The sequence below is a fragment of the Carassius gibelio genome, chromosome A19 (genome assembly GCF_023724105.1).
Source record: "Carassius gibelio isolate Cgi1373 ecotype wild population from Czech Republic chromosome A19, carGib1.2-hapl.c, whole genome shotgun sequence".
Lineage (NCBI taxonomy): Eukaryota > Metazoa > Chordata > Actinopteri > Cypriniformes > Cyprinidae > Carassius > Carassius gibelio.
Window position 1 is genome coordinate 8658397 of NC_068389.1, and position 19042 is coordinate 8677438.

The 19042-nt window shown below is 35.8% G+C and overlaps 2 protein-coding genes, 1 long non-coding RNA gene and 2 other non-coding genes across 9 annotated transcripts in view; all 5 read right to left on the reverse strand.

Moving 5' to 3' along the window:
- The window catches only part of LOC127935268 (unconventional myosin-Ig), a 63741-nt gene extending 56185 nt beyond the window's left edge, over positions 1 to 7556 (reverse strand). The window contains exons 1-12 of the mRNA XM_052532972.1: positions 7334 to 7556; positions 5599 to 5807; positions 5072 to 5165; positions 4115 to 4280; positions 2640 to 2693; positions 2456 to 2554; positions 2160 to 2276; positions 1848 to 2054; positions 1275 to 1420; positions 1052 to 1166; positions 793 to 963; positions 466 to 536 (exon numbers count right to left, since the gene is read on the reverse strand). Of these exons, the coding sequence (XP_052388932.1) occupies positions 466 to 536; positions 793 to 963; positions 1052 to 1166; positions 1275 to 1420; positions 1848 to 2054; positions 2160 to 2276; positions 2456 to 2554; positions 2640 to 2693; positions 4115 to 4280; positions 5072 to 5165; positions 5599 to 5807; positions 7334 to 7428 (1544 nt within the window). The 5' untranslated portion in view covers positions 7429 to 7556. The remainder of the gene's footprint in view (positions 1 to 465; positions 537 to 792; positions 964 to 1051; positions 1167 to 1274; positions 1421 to 1847; positions 2055 to 2159; positions 2277 to 2455; positions 2555 to 2639; positions 2694 to 4114; positions 4281 to 5071; positions 5166 to 5598; positions 5808 to 7333) is intronic.
- A 967-nt stretch (positions 7557 to 8523) lies between these two features.
- On the reverse strand, positions 8524 to 13196 carry LOC127934839 (uncharacterized). The gene is made up of 4 exons (XM_052532365.1): positions 13075 to 13196; positions 12153 to 12343; positions 11961 to 12046; positions 8524 to 10908 (listed from the first exon to the last, which is right to left on the reverse strand). Exons 2-4 carry the CDS (start codon positions 12334 to 12336, stop codon positions 9571 to 9573), a joined length of 1608 nt encoding a protein of 535 aa, XP_052388325.1. The 5' UTR covers positions 12337 to 12343; positions 13075 to 13196; the 3' UTR covers positions 8524 to 9570.
- Positions 13197 to 15828: 2632 nt separating this feature from the next.
- LOC127935622 (uncharacterized) lies at positions 15829 to 17586 on the reverse strand. Of its 5 annotated transcripts, none has more exons than XR_008148137.1 (4): positions 17518 to 17559; positions 16508 to 16588; positions 16340 to 16431; positions 15829 to 16044 (listed from the first exon to the last, which is right to left on the reverse strand). It is a non-coding gene; the product is annotated as an uncharacterized LOC127935622 (long non-coding RNA). The 5 variants fall into 5 exon arrangements; XR_008148138.1 differs by having other exon boundaries at positions 16547 to 16588; positions 17518 to 17542; XR_008148135.1 differs by having other exon boundaries at positions 16498 to 16588; positions 17518 to 17533.
- Positions 16124 to 16256, reverse strand: LOC127936310 (small nucleolar RNA SNORA9). Its single transcript, XR_008148266.1, has one exon. It is a non-coding gene; the product is annotated as a small nucleolar RNA SNORA9 (small nucleolar RNA).
- On the reverse strand, positions 16520 to 16651 carry LOC127936308 (small nucleolar RNA SNORA9). The gene has a single exon (XR_008148265.1). It is a non-coding gene; the product is annotated as a small nucleolar RNA SNORA9 (small nucleolar RNA).
- Positions 17587 to 19042: the final 1456 nt, after the last annotated feature.

The following is a 19042-nucleotide window of genomic DNA, read 5'->3' on the forward strand; positions in this document are numbered from 1 at the left end:
AAGAACGACTAGTGATTGTTTGTTTGTTTGTTTTATCAAAGCAAAAAAACACAAAAAAAAAAAAAAAAAATTGTAATGCCTTTTTTTTATTTTTTATTAACTTTTTTTCGTTCTATTATTTATGTATGCCTTGCGTGGATGATCCAATTAAAACCAGATTGATACAATCAAGCCCTTAATTATTTACTGCCAAATATTCTGTTAGTTTCTGTCACATTTTGAAAGTTTTATTTCTTGATTGTTTTTCTGAGTGTCATTTTGTTTTTAAGAACTGAATGGCAGATCAAGGTGGTATAATGACGTCAATTTCAGATTCAGATTCAGCTACACTTGTTTCAGAATGAATTCTGAAATTATATATATATATATATATATATATATATATATATATATATATATATATATATATATATATATATATACAGATTTAATTTAATTTCAAATGAAGGACTTTGAAACACTCACGTAACATCTCCTGCGTAGTGTCGGATACGGAAATCTCGATTGAACTCCATGGTCTTGTCGGCGGGACAGAGCTGAGAGAGAGAAAAAAGAAAACCATCTAGGTTTCAGCGCTCATGACTTCAACAGTTATCAGACTGCATGTTTTTGTTTCTGTGTGCATGTAATGTAAAATAATACTGCCCCCTTCTGACCCTACTGTTAAAATGAATACAGCCAAATACAAGTCTGGTCAAATGAGTTTGCAGTTTTTTTCCACAATTCATTGCAGGCCAAAAAGTCAGAGGACAGCTGAGGCCGGAAGGAATGGTATCTCTTCTGAGTGCTTACTTTCCGGGAGGTGTAGTGAGGGTGCTGGCCCAGCTTGTTGTTCATGCTGTCCAGGCAGACAGTATCTGTGACTTTCCCTGCAGTGAGACAGGCTTCATCCAGGACGGAGATGATACCTTTATGAGGCTGCTCCACTAAATCCACTATGATCTGATTGTTAAAGTATTCAATCTAAAAGAGAGAAAAGTCCAATTTAGAGAAAGGGTGCATGGATTTTATTTCAGGTTCAGTATGGAATGTTTCTGTGCATTATGCTCACATGTTGCCAGGTGATACCCTCTCTCTGGTACTCGTCCTGCTCCTGTCGTAGAATAAGCTCAATGAAGAGCTGCTGTAGCTTCTCGTTGCAGTAGTTAATGCAAAACTGCTCAAAGCTGCAGACATGAAATGGGTAAGAAAGAACGAACCACAAAAAAAAAAAAAAAAAAAGTCAACATTTTTAATGCCAAACAATAAGTACTCAATAATTAAATGGCACTGACCTGTTGTTGTCAAAGATCTCAAAGCCATAGATGTCCAGCACACCTATAACAGTGTTTTTGCCATGCAGGGCGGGATTGTAGTCCTTCACTTCAATCACATTATTGATACGACCCACTATCCACGCAAATAATCTCTCATATAAAGCCTACAAATGAAAGCTGTGCCTTAATGATAACAACTAAACATATCACGTGAACATATAATACAGCAAAGTCATATTTAAAAAGGTCATACCAACATTTATAATTTCATTTCTTCCCTGAAGTTCCCCCAAAAAACTGAGTTCCAAACAGTACATTTTCCACACTCCCCGACACTGAACTGAAATTACTGATGTAATGTTGTTTCTTTGTGTTCATGTATTTATCCCTTTGTTGTCACAAAGTTTCCTAATGAGCTGTTTCTGCAAGTATACAGTCTTTCAAATGAAGAGCGCTTTACATAGCACACTGGTATATTTTAAAGGATGAAAGAAAACTGGATGTTTCGTATGACCCCTCTAAGAATCTTTGCGTAATTACAAAAACTAGATGATGGATGAGCTACAAACAAGAAAAACGTTCTGCAGTTACCTTGGCAAAAGCGTCTCTTCCATAGCTAGCTTCCTGCTGGCTGTGTCCCTTTTCAATGACCTCGCCACCCCCAGTAGCCACTGTACGGTACAGAAGTGCTTTTCTGGTATTCTCGGGATCTGTGGACGTCAGCTCAGATATGTGCTCCACTGTATCTTCTCCGACAATTATGACATGTTCACCATCACTTGTAAACTGAAGGCTACCCTGAAACAGTAACATGGCAAGGCAACATCAATTTAACCCTGCACGGACCACAAACAGAGAAAAACTGAAGAAATCATCTTCTAGAGCACTCATTGTGGGACTGACCAGGTGTAGGATTGTACTGAGGATCTTGTAGATGGAGCTGATCTCTTCAGCTGTGAAGCCGATCACTTTTAGCGCTGCCATCACGGCTTTGTGGCATAAGGAGTCATTGTTGGACGCCTGTGAAGATGATTTGGAATAACAGAGAGACAGAAAAAGAGAGAGACAAAACATCTGACGGTATATTTCATATAGTAATAATGCGGTACAGTATACAGAAGCTCTGATGCAATTTATTCAGTCTCGAATGGTTAGTCTGTGAAAGGCTGTGTCTTCAAAAACATAGGATGAGTACGTACAAGTGTGACAGAAGCTCCTTGACTGGTGTAGGCATATTCTGCAGGATCTCTCTGCAGATACAAAGACTTCAGCAGTTCATCAGATCCTCCACGTAACACCTGCATAAACAGAACATATAAATGCTGATCTATGAGAATTGTTGGTTAAAAACTGAATTTTGGGAAACTGTTCGGAAGATCTCACCTGATAAAAAGAGTGGAAATTTCTCTCTCCCTCATGCTGCTGGACAACTCTTGACTGTAAGTACAGCAAAGTATCTGTGTTAATTGTATTTTCAGTGATTTACAGTAGGGCTATGACTCTCAGTCCTCCCTAATAATCTCTAAAAATACAGCTGAAAGCCAGCCAGAACTACCTCATCAGTCAGTTAAATAACTGCTCTTGCTCACTTGTCACTTGTCACTTTAATCAGACTTAATAAGATATTCTTAATAAGTGATTTTTTGCACTAAAGAATCTTTTAACTGCACTGTTGTTCACTTCATTGATTTGCACTGTATCTGTCATTTACCTTGCGCTGCTTTATTTAACTTTATTTTTAAACTTTATTTTTAATTTTTATTATATGTCTTTTTGTTATATCATTCCCTTATTGTATAGCAATTTCGATTCTCTGTATGTATGTACTGTACATGTGGAAATTGACAATAAAGCAGACTTGAACTTGAACTTGAACTTGAAGAAGTGAAGGAATTAAAGCATGGTATTTGTGTACACTCAAGCCCCCAAAAGAGGCCAATTCACATAAACAGCACAAAAATAAGCCGTTTTATATTTATAAATATTATTTTAGGAATGTTTCAACTGTTTCTATAGTGCTATGTCAGTATTTTAAATCTTTTCATGTATTCTCCGAGAAGAGATTATAAGTGTGATGGGGCAAACACCTTCTCTTTTAACTTTTACTAATATTTATTAACATTTCTGAAGAGCACTGATGGCTTTTTATTCTCAATATAATATAATAAAGAAATATAAATAAAGAACAAAAGCCGATTAACTATAAGAACTTTCAGTTGTTATATCTCAGCTTGCAAAAAAATGTGCTAGGAACATTTTGCTAACGTTTGTTATGAACGTTATTTCTTTGTTACTTAAATGTTCTTCGAACGTTCTGAAAAAAAAGTGGTAACATTAAAAAAACAAAAAACAAAAAAAAAAACATTACACGAACATCCCAACTAAAACAATTCAAAATAAAAGCATTCTATGAATGATGTAAAAATATATATTTAGTGCTAATGTTTTGGGAACATCATTAAAGACCAGTCACTGTTCTGAGAACGGTCCTTATTATCTTGGGATCATATCGGATGGGAGAAAACATCTTAGAACTGTCATTATTTAGCACTTATTAGTGACTTTTCAAAAATAACAAGCATATTACAAAACTGTCCCCATTTTAAATAATAATAATAATATAATTGTTTGGGTGCCAAATGTGGATATTTAACGATTTTAATAAACTTAAAAAATAAAAAAAATAGCCAGCACATAACAACAAATTCAGTAAAAACACTCTAATAGTGACCTAGCTGAGACCTATCACCATATACAAATAGAACAATTATTATTGTACGAGCCTGTGTCAAGTTTCAATCATACGTCATGTTTATGATGTGTTTTCATTTGTACTGATACGATCCTGAAGAGCTCACCTTCTCCAGCAGGTAGTTGTTGATGTGTCCTCCTGTGGGGTCTCCGTTAAAGTTGAAGTTGATGTCCATGTATTTGCCGAAGCGGCTGGAGTTATCATTGCGGTTGGTCTTTGCATTTCCAAAGGCCTCTAACACACAGTTGGATTTCAGAAGCACATTCTTCACACTTGTGGTAAGATGCAAATAAAGAAATAGACAAAAAATTAGTTTTTCGGGGTACATGTAGTATATGGAACGCAATAAGCAACTCCGCATCATACTGCCATGTAACGATAGAAGATGTTCAGCTTCATCCCCAAATAAACTACAAAATAGTCTATTAAAGCTGCAGTAGGTAACTTTTGTAAAAACATATTTTTTACATATTTGTTAAACCTGTCATTATGTCCTGACAGTAGAATATGAGACAGATAATCTGTGAAAAAAATCAAGCTCCTCTGGCTCCTCCCAGTGTCCTATTGCCATTTGCAGAAAGTCATGTGCTCCCGGTAAGAAACAACCAATCAGAGCTGCGGTCCGTAACTTTGTTTGTGTTCAAAATGTAGAAAAATGTATATAATAAGCGAGTACACCATGAATCCATTTTCCAAACCGTGTTTTTGGCTTGTCCTGAATAGGGTGCACCTATAATAAGTGTTTATATTCGGACTATTTTAGATTGCTTCGGGGATACCGCGGCGGAGTAACCCAGTACCTTTGTGATTCTTCATAGACATAAACAGAGAGAAGTAGTTCCGGCTACGATGTTCTTCCGCAAGACGCAAGCAGTTCTGTTTATTAACCGCTAGAGCATCAAAAGTTACCTACCGCAGCTTTAAACATGAACATTTGGCATTTTCATTTCAGGCATTTCATTTTCATACAAATCTGTTTTACTATACTATTGAGCAAATAAATGTGATAAAATGCTTTTATAAATAAATGTAAGTTAGCTGTCAGTATCTCCAGGACACTGACCTCTCGACTTCTGCCCTTTGGCCAGGGTTGGTGATCGCTGCGATGTACTGCATAATGTACTTGCTTGCCTCAGTCTTGCCTGCTCCACTCTCGCCTGAAACACAAGGAGATTTGGATGAAACAGTCTAGACAGTAAAGTCTTTGTTTATCAGTTTTATTTCTTCCCTAAGTTTATAGTTGTATTCTTCCCTAATCAGAGACACAGTAGATAAACTCTCTCACACACGGTTCATCACAGAGTGTAACGTCACCTCGAGCTTGATCCATAAGGCTTTTGAGGATCTCTCAGTCATCATTTTATTGCACTGAACTATATATGTTTTTGCCCTCCATAATAAAAACTGCAGAGCTTCGGTCATTTAAATCGAAGCATCTGAATCAAGTCACATTAAAATCTCATTGATTTACATCACAAGCTGTCAGCATTTTATTTTATCTTTAATAATCCAGTTTGAGTATTGTGTTGTTGATCACTGTACAATTGTTGTTTTATTCAGCAGTGACTGTGCGTTTAGCAGCTGCTGTACCTGAAATGACGATGCATGTGTCTTTGGCTCGTCTCTTCATGGCTTTATAAGCAGCGTCTGCGACAGCATACAGGTGAGGTGGGTTCTCATACAGTTCTCTGCCCCTGTAGTCCTCAATGACCTCCTTCCCGTAGATATCCAAGTGTCTGTATGGATTGACTGACACCACTACTTCTCCAATGAAAGTGTAGATACGGCCTTTCTCAAACCTGAAAACAACAAACAATACTGTGAGCGATGTCAAGATGAAGAGCAGGAACAGCTTTAACAAGACTCATTGTTTGCATCATAGTGCTGGTTTGGTTTAGTTCCTGATAAATGAACAGACACAAAGAACAAACTATGGATGCAGTGAGTGTCACTGTATGGTCTGATGGGTTGCATTTAATCATAAATCATACTTGGAGGTTTAAGATGAAGTTAGGGATAGGAATACATCCTGAATTTGTGTCAACATTAATATAATGAAACACCACAAACAGCATCCCTTTTTACTCTATCGAATATCAAAATACAAGTGGAGATTAATTTAAATTTAAAAAAGTGTCATGATGACTTTAATTTTGGTATATGTGCCACTCTATGTTTCTCAATGTCACACGCCCATATTCAACAGGAAGTGATACGGGGCTGGGAAGTGAGAACAGGAAGTGCAGTGGCTCAAGATGACTAACTTTCTGAATTTCAATGTGCATAAAATATAGCGTAATCTCTGTAAAAAAGAAAAAGTAAAATACAAGTAACAGGTTATCGCTTCCTGCTGTACAGCTAAAATACATAGACATCTGTCCGAAGTTAAAATGCATTAGTCATTAAAGCCGATAAATTCTTTATCGTCTAACAAAACAAGCACATTCATATTAATGTCTACCCATAATTCATCATATTTAAGGATTGAACTGATGCCTTCCCTCAGCATATTGTGAACTTAATCGTGTTTTGATGTATGAATGTATGTACAGTCACATGAGGCCTGGTCATACCTCAGCTGATAAAATGCACAGACCGGACAAGAAACTATTATTATTTTTTTTTTGTTTCATGAGGTTTCAGAGGCGTAAGAATCCGTGGCAGACAAAACAAGCGCGCAGTGAAACTTCAAACACTTTTTAACACTCTCATAAAGTCTTGTGAAAAGGTCATCTGATTCAACCCGGTTTAACCGATGACATCACAGACGAGGGCCTTGGGTGCAAATGCTGCATGTTAAAGGAAAGGAGAACTAGAAGCCTCTCATTTCATCATCAGAACTACTAAGATCCTACGGGCTGGCTATGATCATCTATGGCAAGACATGATAAGATGCAAATGTATGTATCTTAGGCTGTTGAAGTCAGCTACTTAAATGTATATTTCAGCTATGAGCGGGAAAGTCAAAAGTGAAATGACACATCGTTTCCCCTCCACTTTTTTTTTCAGAAAATTTGTCATTTTCTTGTCACGGCATTTGTCTACCGAGAAGGGAGTGGTCAAAATCAAAAAAGCACTACAGACATAAAGCGAGACTTTTAATTCTCACTTTTGAAAGTGAAACAGATTTCACAAGCGAGTTCTACAGATAAAATTGATTTTATCAAAGCTTTCAAACTGAGTTTAAGCTGAACTCAGCATCAATGCCAAGTCTCCTCTTTGAAGGGCATGTTCACTGCTGTTTTGTCAGGTTATTTGTAATAGTACATAATGTCCGTTGAATCTTTCAACACAACACCACTTGGTGAAAACTGTTCTCTCTTACCTTAACCTCAAGTTCTCCATAAACTGCTCCATTGTCACCTCGTCTAGAAGCACAAAGTCTGACTTTCCGAACTCCAGGCCCTCCAGCTCCGCCATCCCTCCAGGAGTCTATCAGACGGATGAATGGATGGAGAGAATACTGGAAGCTGACGAGAAAGACACAGAAACCCAGCACTGACTGGCGTCCTCTCGAAAGCCGGTAGAGAAGACGAATGTGGAGTGGGTGTGGCCTACATCTCAGTCTTTGCATGATCCGAGACTGTGCTGAGTGATGTCAGTGAAGACTGCGGTCTGCAGGCTCCAGCATGTCATCCTGTTCAAGACAACCTCTGCATATCTATCAGTGTATTTTTTGTACACATGACTATCTTTAAATAAGAGTATTTCGAATCTTGCTGAGCTACCACTGGCCCTGAAAGCAGCCACAGTAAAACTTTATCTAACCCTCTGCACACTAAACTTTTTTTGTTTTTTTTTTGTTGCTCAATTCTCAAACATGCATAGCCTTCCCCATATTTGTTGTGTCATCTGCAGAGTGCAATTGAACGATAAAGCCGCCACAGTTTTCTATAAGCTATAAGTGGCCATTGTCTTAAAAGAGGATGAATGGCATTTCCGAAAGCACACCCTCTTCCTCTGGTCCTGCCATCACGGGGGAGTGTGGATCACAGACTCCTGTCAGTTTGGGTTTTGCTGCCCACACACACTAATCTAGGATCTGTTCTATTCTTGCAAAACCTACTCACAACCATAAACAACAGGACCAAACAAGACACAGACAGACAGGTAAGGACATACAGCATGCCATTTCTGGAGAAATAAAAGGGGTGCCGGGAACAATTGTGATACCAATCAGCAGATCAGAGATAATATCAGTGAAATACTATGGAGCAGTCCTAATGAACATGTTGTTTCTGGTCAATCAGTAATGCAAATTGCATGCTATTAAATACATGCAAAACTACAAATTCTCTTCATTTCAACTTCATTTACTGCTCTAAAGCCATCAGGTTATGTCATTATGTCTGCTGACTCAAGACTATTCCACTTTTAGACGTTGAACAGGTATTGACAATAAAAAGAAAGAAAGTTTTAGGTAATGAGTAAGACCTTATTCAGTTTTTTTGTTATTGAGATTGTTTGTGGGATTACAATATTTTGAAGAACATGGGAAATCAGAGACGGAGTTGATTTGAGTCAGTAGTCACTGTACTTTTATAGCTAATGTACAACTATTACAAACGTCACAGATTATTCAATACAGATTACCATCCAGTGCCATTTGATTACAATTACTACTTGTCCACATTACAGTAATGCCTGTAAAAAAATAATTCACATCCCTAAAAGAATAATTCAAATAGCTAAAAAAATGATAGTTTGTTAACACAGCCAATGCATCATAATGACCACTTTGGTAATTCTTAAATAGCAAACCACAGCTTAGGGGAATTTTAGTATGACAGAACTCTGTATCTGATAGAAATACTCAAATTAATACAATGTTAAATCAAAAACAGTCTTTCATAGATCTACAGGAGAAATAAAAAAGCACTCTGCACATTAGGGTATTTCTCACATTCTGTCATTTTGAAAGCCTGGGTTCTTGTTTCATTTTTTCTAACAGGGAGGTACTCAGCCCCTAAATCAACCACAGGCCCTGCATCACTTCCTGTAGAATGCAGAAAAAAGACACTTCCTCCTCGAGTCTCCATGGTAATGAACGAGAGTCTTGACAAATCGGCAGTGCAGGAAAAGACTGAACATCGAGTCAAGTGCAAATACTGAAAAATATATCAGACAGGTGAACAGCTAAACTAAGTTACCTGGATATACCGATTTTGTGTTTGTCATATCAGACAAAAATTACAAAGCATTCACAGTGATTGTGCTCTGGTGTGAGTACAAATGAAATAGATGTGTTTAAGTCAGGGGTGTCTGAACCTGTTCCTGGAGGGCCAGAGTTTATCTCTAACCCTAACTAAACACCTGAACCAGCTAGATGTTCAGAATCAGTGGATGGACCTATACTCTGTATAAAGTTGGCCCTTCAGGAGCAGGATTGGACACCCCTGTTTAGGCAAATAGCACTGTCAGCATAGAGTCTTGTCCCTTTCTTAAAGTAGAGGAAATCACAAGGTGTCTGACCAAAAGTTCTGTGTTTTACAGCGGATGATAACTTAATGTGAGCGTCTGTGCCATAAGATAGAGTACTGATGCATTGGATTCAGTCATTTCTTAAACAGTGTCTTTGTATTTTTTTTTTATTTTATCAACAGAAACAGAAAAAAGAGGAGATCTTATTTTAGGGGTTTTTTGTTTAGGTTTCTGAACTACATCAGAGGGTGTCGAATCCTGCTGGTGAGAGCTTGATGCTTCTTGGTTTACTCTGCTTTGATCTTTGTGTTGTAACCGAGAGGCGCTGTGTGCCCTGCCCCGTGGTGTAGAGGATTTAGTGGGCTTGCGACCTTTTTCCTGTTGTACTTCTTGCTGCAATTGAGAGTCTGTTCGGTAATGTGAGGCAGAGGAGCTACTAACAGTAGTAGTGTACACAGCACCAGGACTTTGTCCTAAGTCTATGTTCTCCTCTCTGGCCCTTGTTTTTGTTCTTGGTAAAGACCTGCTGCGTCGCAGAGTGTTCCTTGTAAAGTTTCCTGGTGGAGCATGATCAACCTCACGTCCAAGAAGATTTTCCTTCGCTTCATAACTGTCTTTAGAAGATCCCACCACTTTAATAATGTCACTTTCCTGCCTAATTAAAACACTGTAGATCTTTTGGAATGAGTTTGCTTTCTGGAAAATGTGATTCTTCTGACTGGAGTCAAGTTCTGTTAGGTCTATTACATGCGTACATAGAGATAAGCTCATAGCTTGCATGAATTCAGACATTTCTTTAGCTGCTTTCTCACAGGCTCCTCCCGAGACTTTAACCTTAACAACCCCTGAATCATCTTCATGATCAATCTTAGTGTGGTAATCTGATTCTATTTTTTCAATAAACGACTTCTTAAAGCGCATTACGTATTTAAACACATCTGGATCCACATGTAAGGAATCCTCAGTTTTCCGTTTGGGAGATGAGAGATTCCGCTGCCGAACGCTCGTGCTGGAATCCTCAAAGCTCCTGGTGGGACTGCTGAAGGAGCTTTCTGCGCTTGAACTCACATCCAGTGAAGAGGAAGCCTGCACGAGTGCCTGTCTGTCTGGGGATCTTGAGTTTATTCCAGAAGATGTGTTTCTGCCCGCAGCATACACTGAGTGGCCATTGCTGTGACTGTGTCTCGATGTGGAATAAGATCCATGGTCATAGTCACTGGAGCTAGCTCTTAAGACAGAGTCAGACGAGAAGCCATTAGAGTATTGCGAAGGTGTTCTTCTTTGAGGGTGGATTTCTTGAGCCAGAAGATGCATGAGTTTGCGATGGATGCGTTTTAAGTTAAGAAAGGTTCCTTGCAAATGCAACTCTCCCGAGCTGGTCTCTGACACCTGGAAGCCGCGGCTATGAAGAATGTCTCGGATCTTTCTCGGACTGGAGAACATCTTCACATTGAGGAATGCTTCAGCTGGGATGTCCAACTGAAAATAAATAAATTAATTAATTATATGAGCATAAGCTTGTCAAGGAAATATCTTTTTCATGCCTCACTTTTAGGCTGTTATTTATTTAGTCCATGCAGTGCTGGTCCTTTTCAATCACTATATGATTTAAACATTATGGTAATATCTGTATTCAGCATTTGAGTAATAATTAATTACTGTTTTAGATTTGGACATCATGCAATGTGTGTTGCAGGTAATGAAGTTGTACTGACATATTAATCTTGACAAAACAATAAATCATCATTAATTCAAAATTAGAAATGCTTCATGACTAAATGTAATTTTCAGTTTGTGTCACACATCAGTAATCAAAACGCTCTGATAGTTGTTTGAATGCAAAAGAAATTGCACATTGTCTTGTGATTTCTATCAGTGCTTTAAAAACACTGCCTATTAATCTAAAGTGTCAATATTTGGAGAATCACTACTGATTTATTTTCATTAGTTTATATAAGCTTTGACTAAACTATATGTATCTTGTTTAAGTTTGTTTGTAAGTAAATCAAGCGTCTGGAAAATCATCAGCTGTGTGTTATAGTTTTTCTGACGGCTAGATGAAGCCAGAGCATTACTTTCAGAAATAATGTATTAGCAGTCAACCAAAATTTGGATTCAATTTAACATAATTGTTCTTACTGCCAGTTTAATGTTTTGTTTTCCAGCCTTTCAATCATTTAGACTTGTTAATTGATTTGTTATATTTAATTTCTTATAGTTTATAGTTCTGTTTAAATTTCTTATGTAAATTCTTCTTGTCTTCTGGGGCCCACAAAAGATACATTTTCAAATTAAAATTATAATAAATAAAAGAAGGAAAAACTTTTTTGTTGATATATATATATATATATATATATATATATATATATATATATATATATATATATATATATATATATATATATATATTAGGACAACAGCAATTATAAAAAATGTGCAGTGCCTGGATTATGGGAGGAATGCTGCATACTAAAGCTGTAAATCACATAATTGTGTGTGATTCGGTGAGGTTAACCAATGAAATGTATTACCTTAGGCTGATGCATCTTTTTAACATCCAGTGGGTAAAACTGACTATCCAGTTCCAAAACATGATTATGTTTCAAGACCCCAGGTACTAAGACATTAGATGATGTCAAAAAGAAAAAAAAATGTTACTCATGCAATATGATGTTATAGTAAGATATACTTAAAGCACACAGTATCAACGCATAGCATCATACCTTCTTCTTCTTCAAAAACAACATAAGCCTGGCCTTTGTTGGAGGTGGGATAAATCACTATTAAAACCTCTCCACCTTTGTTGCTGGGCCTCAGAAAGTGCATGGTTAATTTGTCAATCATTTCTTTACTGGAGTAGTTGTCTGGAAGTCCATTCACTTCAATAACCATTTCCTTCATGTCCATCTTAACACTGAAACGATAAATAATGGGGGGAATGACACTCTGTCTACACCTAGAGGACTACGAAAAAAAATGTTGAAAAGGGGCTTAAATGCTATGCCTGAAAGCGAAAGTCACACCTCCTCATCATCATATTCGGTGAAAAAAAAAAAAAAAAAAACCGAGGAAAGACAAAAAAAAAAATATATATATATATATATATATATAAACAAGTATTGATGTAAAAATACAAAATAATTATTAAAAAATAATTATATATATATAAATACACACACACACAAATACATGTAAAAAATAATTAAAGCATTTGTGCAGAAATAATCAATAATAATAAAAAAAGAGTAGCTAAATAATAATAATAAAAAAAATGTAAGCTTAATTTAAATTTACTCATCCATTTAATTAAATATATTACAATTTTCGGACTACATTCTTCTAAATTGCATGTAAACAAGCCAGAACGAACAAAGCTGAAAGAGCGACAGTGCAGTCGGTTAAAATCGGGTTTGGTTGTTGGCCAAAATGTGCGTAAATCGGAAAATAAAGTTTCTGATGACTAAAACAGACAGTTACAGACAGTGCTAGATATCTTTGAATCTTTCTTAGTAAATCACAAAGCACAGACACTTGCTTTCCAATTGACGTTTCACTATGGATCAGGTAACCTATCTAATGTAATTGAACGATACATTTCCAGCGATTGTTTAGGAATTTTACGCTTAGAATTTTTCGAAAACGTACCTGTTGAGGATTATATAAATGCGTGAGATACATCAGCAAACAGACTCGACAGTCCTTCGTTCTGAAGTGAAAGTGAAACTGCGCAGTGCACCACGAAACAAGGGGGCGTGTCAGCCTGCACTGAAAACGAATAATGATATCTCCCTTCAATGATCTATAGGAGGGCTACTTCGTATGTATCTGTTAGCTGTGTTTGAAATATTAAATGCAATGCTAAACTCAGATTGTTTAATCAAGGTGGATTTGTACAGTGTTATTAATATTTGTGGCTGAACATTCACCAGTCATGATTACTGGGTAGCCACAATCTTATTGTATGTATAAATACTCTTCCGTTAAATGACTCAAAGGAGACATTGGGAATCACAAGGAGAGAATAATTATGACTGAAGATATCTACAGTATTTGGAGATAAAGCAATAATAAAGATGTATTGTTATAAATGTTGTGGAGAAATATAGCTGTTACCTTTTCATAGGGCATACAGACATCCCTCCATGGATTTACTTCTGATTATTCCTGTAAATGCTTAAATAAATTAAATAATATTTTGAACACTGCCCTGTCATGCCTGTGATATTCTGAGGTATTTTAATGTTCCAGCCAATGGCAAAGTAACCATGAACATCTCTAGTCAGGTCAAAGAACAACACTGAGATTGAAGTTGATAACTTTGTGAGGTCTAATCTAGGAACATTTAATCATTAATTCATTTTACAGCTGCATCTGAAATGTGTGTAGTTTCCTCTGAAACAGCAGACAGAAGTAACCAAATACAGTGATACATTTTTTTTTTCTCTTTCCAAAATACACAATATGTTTGTTCTTTGAAATATCAACTTTTGACACCACGGCCACCAGAAAGAATCTCTCAGCAGAAACTGACTTGAAGACAGAGAAAAGGTGAGAGAACATTAGTCCACAAGGCAAACAGTGAGGTCAGACATTAAAATGTTCAAACAATGCAGGGCAATAAATACATAATTTATGCTGAAGTTAAATATGACCATTGTCCATATATATATATATATATATATATATATATATATGCACACCCTTATCCATTTTGGATGTAATCCGAACATGCTATATTCACAACATTGTCAATTTCATGTGACCTATCAGGTGCATTGCTTCTCTGCCATTCAAAAATCCACCATAGGATATTGCAATGCAGATTGAATGCAATTTATATATACATTTAATTGCACAGGAAGTAATAAGCTGCTCTGGCACTTTGTGCCTACCATTTCTTGAATACTGTGAACTCAAGAAAGATCCTGAAGCAAAATAGTTATTCTAACTTTCAGAGACCAGGGGCCTGTACCATGAAGATGGATTAGGTGGCTAGCCAGCTATGTTTCAGCTTAGTTTCCGCCAACCCTGGGTTTTAGGTACTATGAAAGTAGCTTGGCTTTAATCGGTGTTCGTTGCCATGGTATCTTACGCTGCACAGCTAACCTGCTCCAGGGCAGGTTGTGTTCTGGGTTAGAGATCTCAGACTGAAGGTGAACCAATCAGATGTGAGAGAAGTGACACATGACTGACACAAAGTAACTCCAGTTTATCTTGCTCCAAATTAAAGGTCCCTTATGCTAAAAAAAAAAAAAAAAAAAAAAGTCTGGCTTTGATGATAATAACAGAGTCATTTTATGATTTATATAATTATTGTGATTCATATTATTATTTCTCTCTTAGACACAAGCAATTTTAGATTAACAGATATAATTATTTTAAATAAATATTAATGTATACAGATCATGTAATATAAATAAGCTGTAGTATCAAAAGACTGAACTATTTTAAAAAATTACAAATCTGAATATACATGTTCAAGTCTCTATCACTGTATATTTTCAAATGTATAAACTAAGTTAACAAGTTCCTCTTGTGACTACACTGATGGAGCAAGATCATTTATTTTATTAGTTCCCCTTCATTTTTCATATGACATTTAAATTTGTCATATTCTTCAATCTCTTAACCTTTAGCAAAACCTTTAACCTTTAGTTTTGATTCTCGCTGGATCTCTCGCAAGAAGTAAATCAAACTTGCTTTGTATTGCAAGGCTCGTGATTGGCTGTTCGCCAGTGATGTCACACATTCATGTGCACGCGCTCCACAAACTCAGGATCAAAGCCTGAATTGACAAAGTTGATGAACAGCATCATGGTACCAACAAAGCCGGATTGGAGAGGTTTGGTTTTGTCAACTCAAAACTAATCCTGTAACTCTGAATTTGTTCAGCTACCATCATGGTACAGACCCCAGATTGGTAGAGACATAAAACCAGAACTGATGTATACAGTACAACCTAGGTTCACCATATGCATCTTCAGTTATACACTGTTACACTGGACACCACATGTTTTCGTGTTCATCATGTTGGGAGGTTAATTGTCTTGAGCATTTTTTCCCCATTAGCAGCATGTTTTAAGATAATGTATAAGACAAGTAAAATCTCAAACAATTATTTGTTGGGGAGTAGCATGTACATTATTCCTTCCTTGTTTGATCTAGTTTGTTCAACTTGGATAAAAGCCACTTGCTAAATACTGCTTTAATTGGCAGGAGCTTTAAGTTTATTAAAAGCAGGTAAAGATAAACTCAAATTAATGTATAATTACTTATGAGTCAAAGAATCATGTAGTAAGCAGGATAATGTGCTGCCAGCTATTTGCTATAAACGGCATGTTTGACAATTATTCTCATGATACTGACATGCTTTTAAGAAAGTGAAAAAAAAGACAAGGATTTTTTTTCCTCTTTATTTAGCTGAACATTTATTAATCAAATTAATCAACTTTTTCACCTCTGGGTTTTAACACTACTCAGCATTCAAACAACAAATGCACCAAAAATAATGTTCTAAGTCAATCTCACAGTGTGTAATATTTACTGCTTTCCTAATATCTTGCCTTGCTCAAAATGAACACTTGTTGATCCAACACAACAGCAAACCAATTCTTCCTGTAAAAGGACAAAAGGAAATAAGATTACATTTCACATGAAGAAAAATAATTCCCATAAGATTACAGACAGCTAGTTGAAATGTTTGAAGATTATATAACCATGCTGGGAAGGGCACCACAGCAGGCCTCAAACCACCTCAAAATCTCTCTAGCAGACATTACAGGAAAGGACAGAGTCACAATGACTAAACCTTGCTGGTTAGCCTGCAACAATGACTTCGGTTTTAGAAAGCTGAACTAAAATTATTTAAAAGTGTTAAAATAGGTATGAATTATGTGTTTACCAAACTTACTTGTAACAGATGGGGAGAAATTCATGACCAATGCATAACATTAAGGTGGCCAGATAAATGCTCTCTGAAGGCTTCAAGGAATTTCTATTTAGCTGTAAAAGAAAGACCATTTAATTAAGTTGCATAAGCAAAGGATTTGATTGTGCAGAATTTGAGACCTTTAAGCACGTTTGAAGTATTGATTGTCTGAGGTTTCTATAACCATACTGCAGAAGGTAAACAGCAGGCCTCAAACCACCTCAAGTCCATCTAGCAGACACAACAGGAAAGAACAGAGTCACTTCAGACTCAGCCTCGCTGAACGGCCTGCCTACACACTAATATTCATTTAATTACCAACCAAAAATGGAAAAACCTACATTAACTGTACTTTTTTTTTATCACTTAGACATTCCAAGAAGGCTTGATAGGGTTTCGTTAATCATCTGTGAAACTGCTTCATATTAATTTGACTTTTAAATACTAATAATTAAAAGTAAATAAATAGACCTACCAAATTGTAATATTTACACTGCCATTTTTCCGAATTATAATCTGGCTCCACTTGCGCAATTAATTTAAGATGCAATGAAAACTAAATTATCTTATAGCTTTGTAAAATCTTCCGCCAACTTTAATTATAAAGTTTTTTGAATGCCATTTCTCACTATATTACAGGTGAATAGCATTACTTTATTATATTATACATAATTATTTTAAAACTACAGTAGTTTAGGCTAGGCTTTCTACAATACTTCATGCTTTATTCATTTAATTACCAACCAAAATGGACAACATCTACATTAAAAGTGTACATAATTACTTTTGTATACAACTAAAACAATAATAATAAAAAAAGTTACATTTTATGAACACAGGCGTCTGCGCTCGTATCACACGTGGACCCTCGTGACCACGTGCTTCTTATACTTTTATTAAAACTTATGAAAAACTACTCGGCTACATTAAGATAAAATTGGAAAAGAAAAAAAAAGGCATTATAATAGAAACCTAAAAGTCTTTTTTTCCACTTACAAGCAGACAATAATTTAACTTTGCACTAGATATAAATTATAAATCTATAAACTATAAATCTCCTTACCGCAATATACGCCTATTGCAAAACATTTACCATATCACATTAAGATGAACAATAAATAAGCTTTTGTGATGTTTACGCAATGATATTTGAAGCTCACCTCAAAGAAGACGCGAGATAGTAAACTCCACTCGCACAGACGTCCTCAAGCGAAAGAAAGATCCGGAAATCACGCCAGCCAGGTCTTTTCTTCTTCTTCTACGTTTTTGATGCCAAGTGGCAATACATGTTTTTGAGCTTTACTGCAACCAACGGGACAAGAGCGTAAAGCGCAGAAGAATAACATATTAGTAACTTATTTGAAAGTATATATTTTTAAGTTTATTGCTTTCATTTTTATACAGCCTATAGGTTATATAGTTATATAATATCAAAATAATCCTATTTTGATATTAATTTGAAAAGTATTGCCATTTGTACAGGTACATTACAAGTACATTGTAATTCTTGTGCGTTTCTCTCTGTCAGCTTTTGTAGAAAAGTAGAAGTAAACATTCTCAAAAAATTAATAAATAAAACAAAATTATAAAAATAAATTAAATTATGTTGATTTGATTATTATCCTATTTTGATTAGAGAACTAGACAACTTTTCTATTTTGTAACTATTTTATTTTTTATCACTTAGACATTCCAAGAAAGCTTGAAAGGGTTTCATAAATCATTTGTGAAACTGCTTCATATTAATTTGGCTTTCAAATACTAATAATGAACAATAAATAGACAAATAAATTAAAAATAAATAAAATATAAATAAATAAATAGACCTTCCAAATTGTAATATTGGTTTACACTGCCATTTTACATAATGATAATCTGGCTTCAAATTGTGCAATTATTTTCAGCTGCAATGACAACTAAATTAGCTAAATTAGCTTAAATCTTTGGACAACTTTGATTTCAAGTGTTTTTTTGTTTGTTGTTGTTGTTGTTTTTTTAATGCTATTTCTCACTATATTACAGGTGAGTAAAATTAATATATTATATAATATAAATAATAGTTATTTTAAAACTATAGTAGTTTAGGCTAGACTTTCTAAATACTAGATACTTTCACAACGTCCTCATTCCTGTGGTTTTCAATTCTTTCACTAGAGGTCAGAATAATACTGTTGATCATGTTGACGTCTCACAGCACAGTAAACCAGTTATTGGTTACCTGTAATGTAAAATCTACTTTCTTTCTTTCTTTCTTTCTTTCTTTCTTTCTTTCTTTCTTTCTTTCTTTCTTTCTTTCTTTCTTTCTTTCTTTCTTTCTTTCTTTCTTTCTTTCTTTCTTTCTTTTTGTGACATAATGTTCATGACTGTTAGCATGAGGGAGTGAGTAGAGACCTGACACCAAAACCATTGGGCTAACATTCAATCTGGTCAGCCCCAGTATTGCCAATAGAGGAGGTGGCCAGGAGAAATCTGTGCCTTCTGTCTCTTTACACAACGACTGTCACCGTTTGTCCACTTATTCTACAAATAACTGTGCAAATGTATCCTTCAGTAGCCTCTGTTATTAACAGCAGCACAATGGTCTGGTGTTTTTGAATCTGACACATGAGGAAGAGTTTCAGTTTACAAGGGGCTTTAAATCAGACGTCACAGAGAGCCACACAGCGATATGAGAGCACACAGCAC

Bases quoted from the DNA above. Each gene is read 5' to 3' on its own strand.
- LOC127934839 (XM_052532365.1), bottom strand. From the start codon at position 12,336: ATGGACATGAAGGAAATGGTTATTGAAGTGAATGGACTTCCAGACAAC. The intron at 12,047-12,152 runs GTATGATGCTAT...CTAATGTCTTAG, and splicing joins TGTTTTTGAAGAAGAAGAAG to TACCTGGGGTCTTGAAACAT. The intron at 10,909-11,960 runs GTAATACATTTC...ATTTATTTTCAG, and splicing joins AAAAGATGCATCAGCCTAAG to TTGGACATCCCAGCTGAAGC.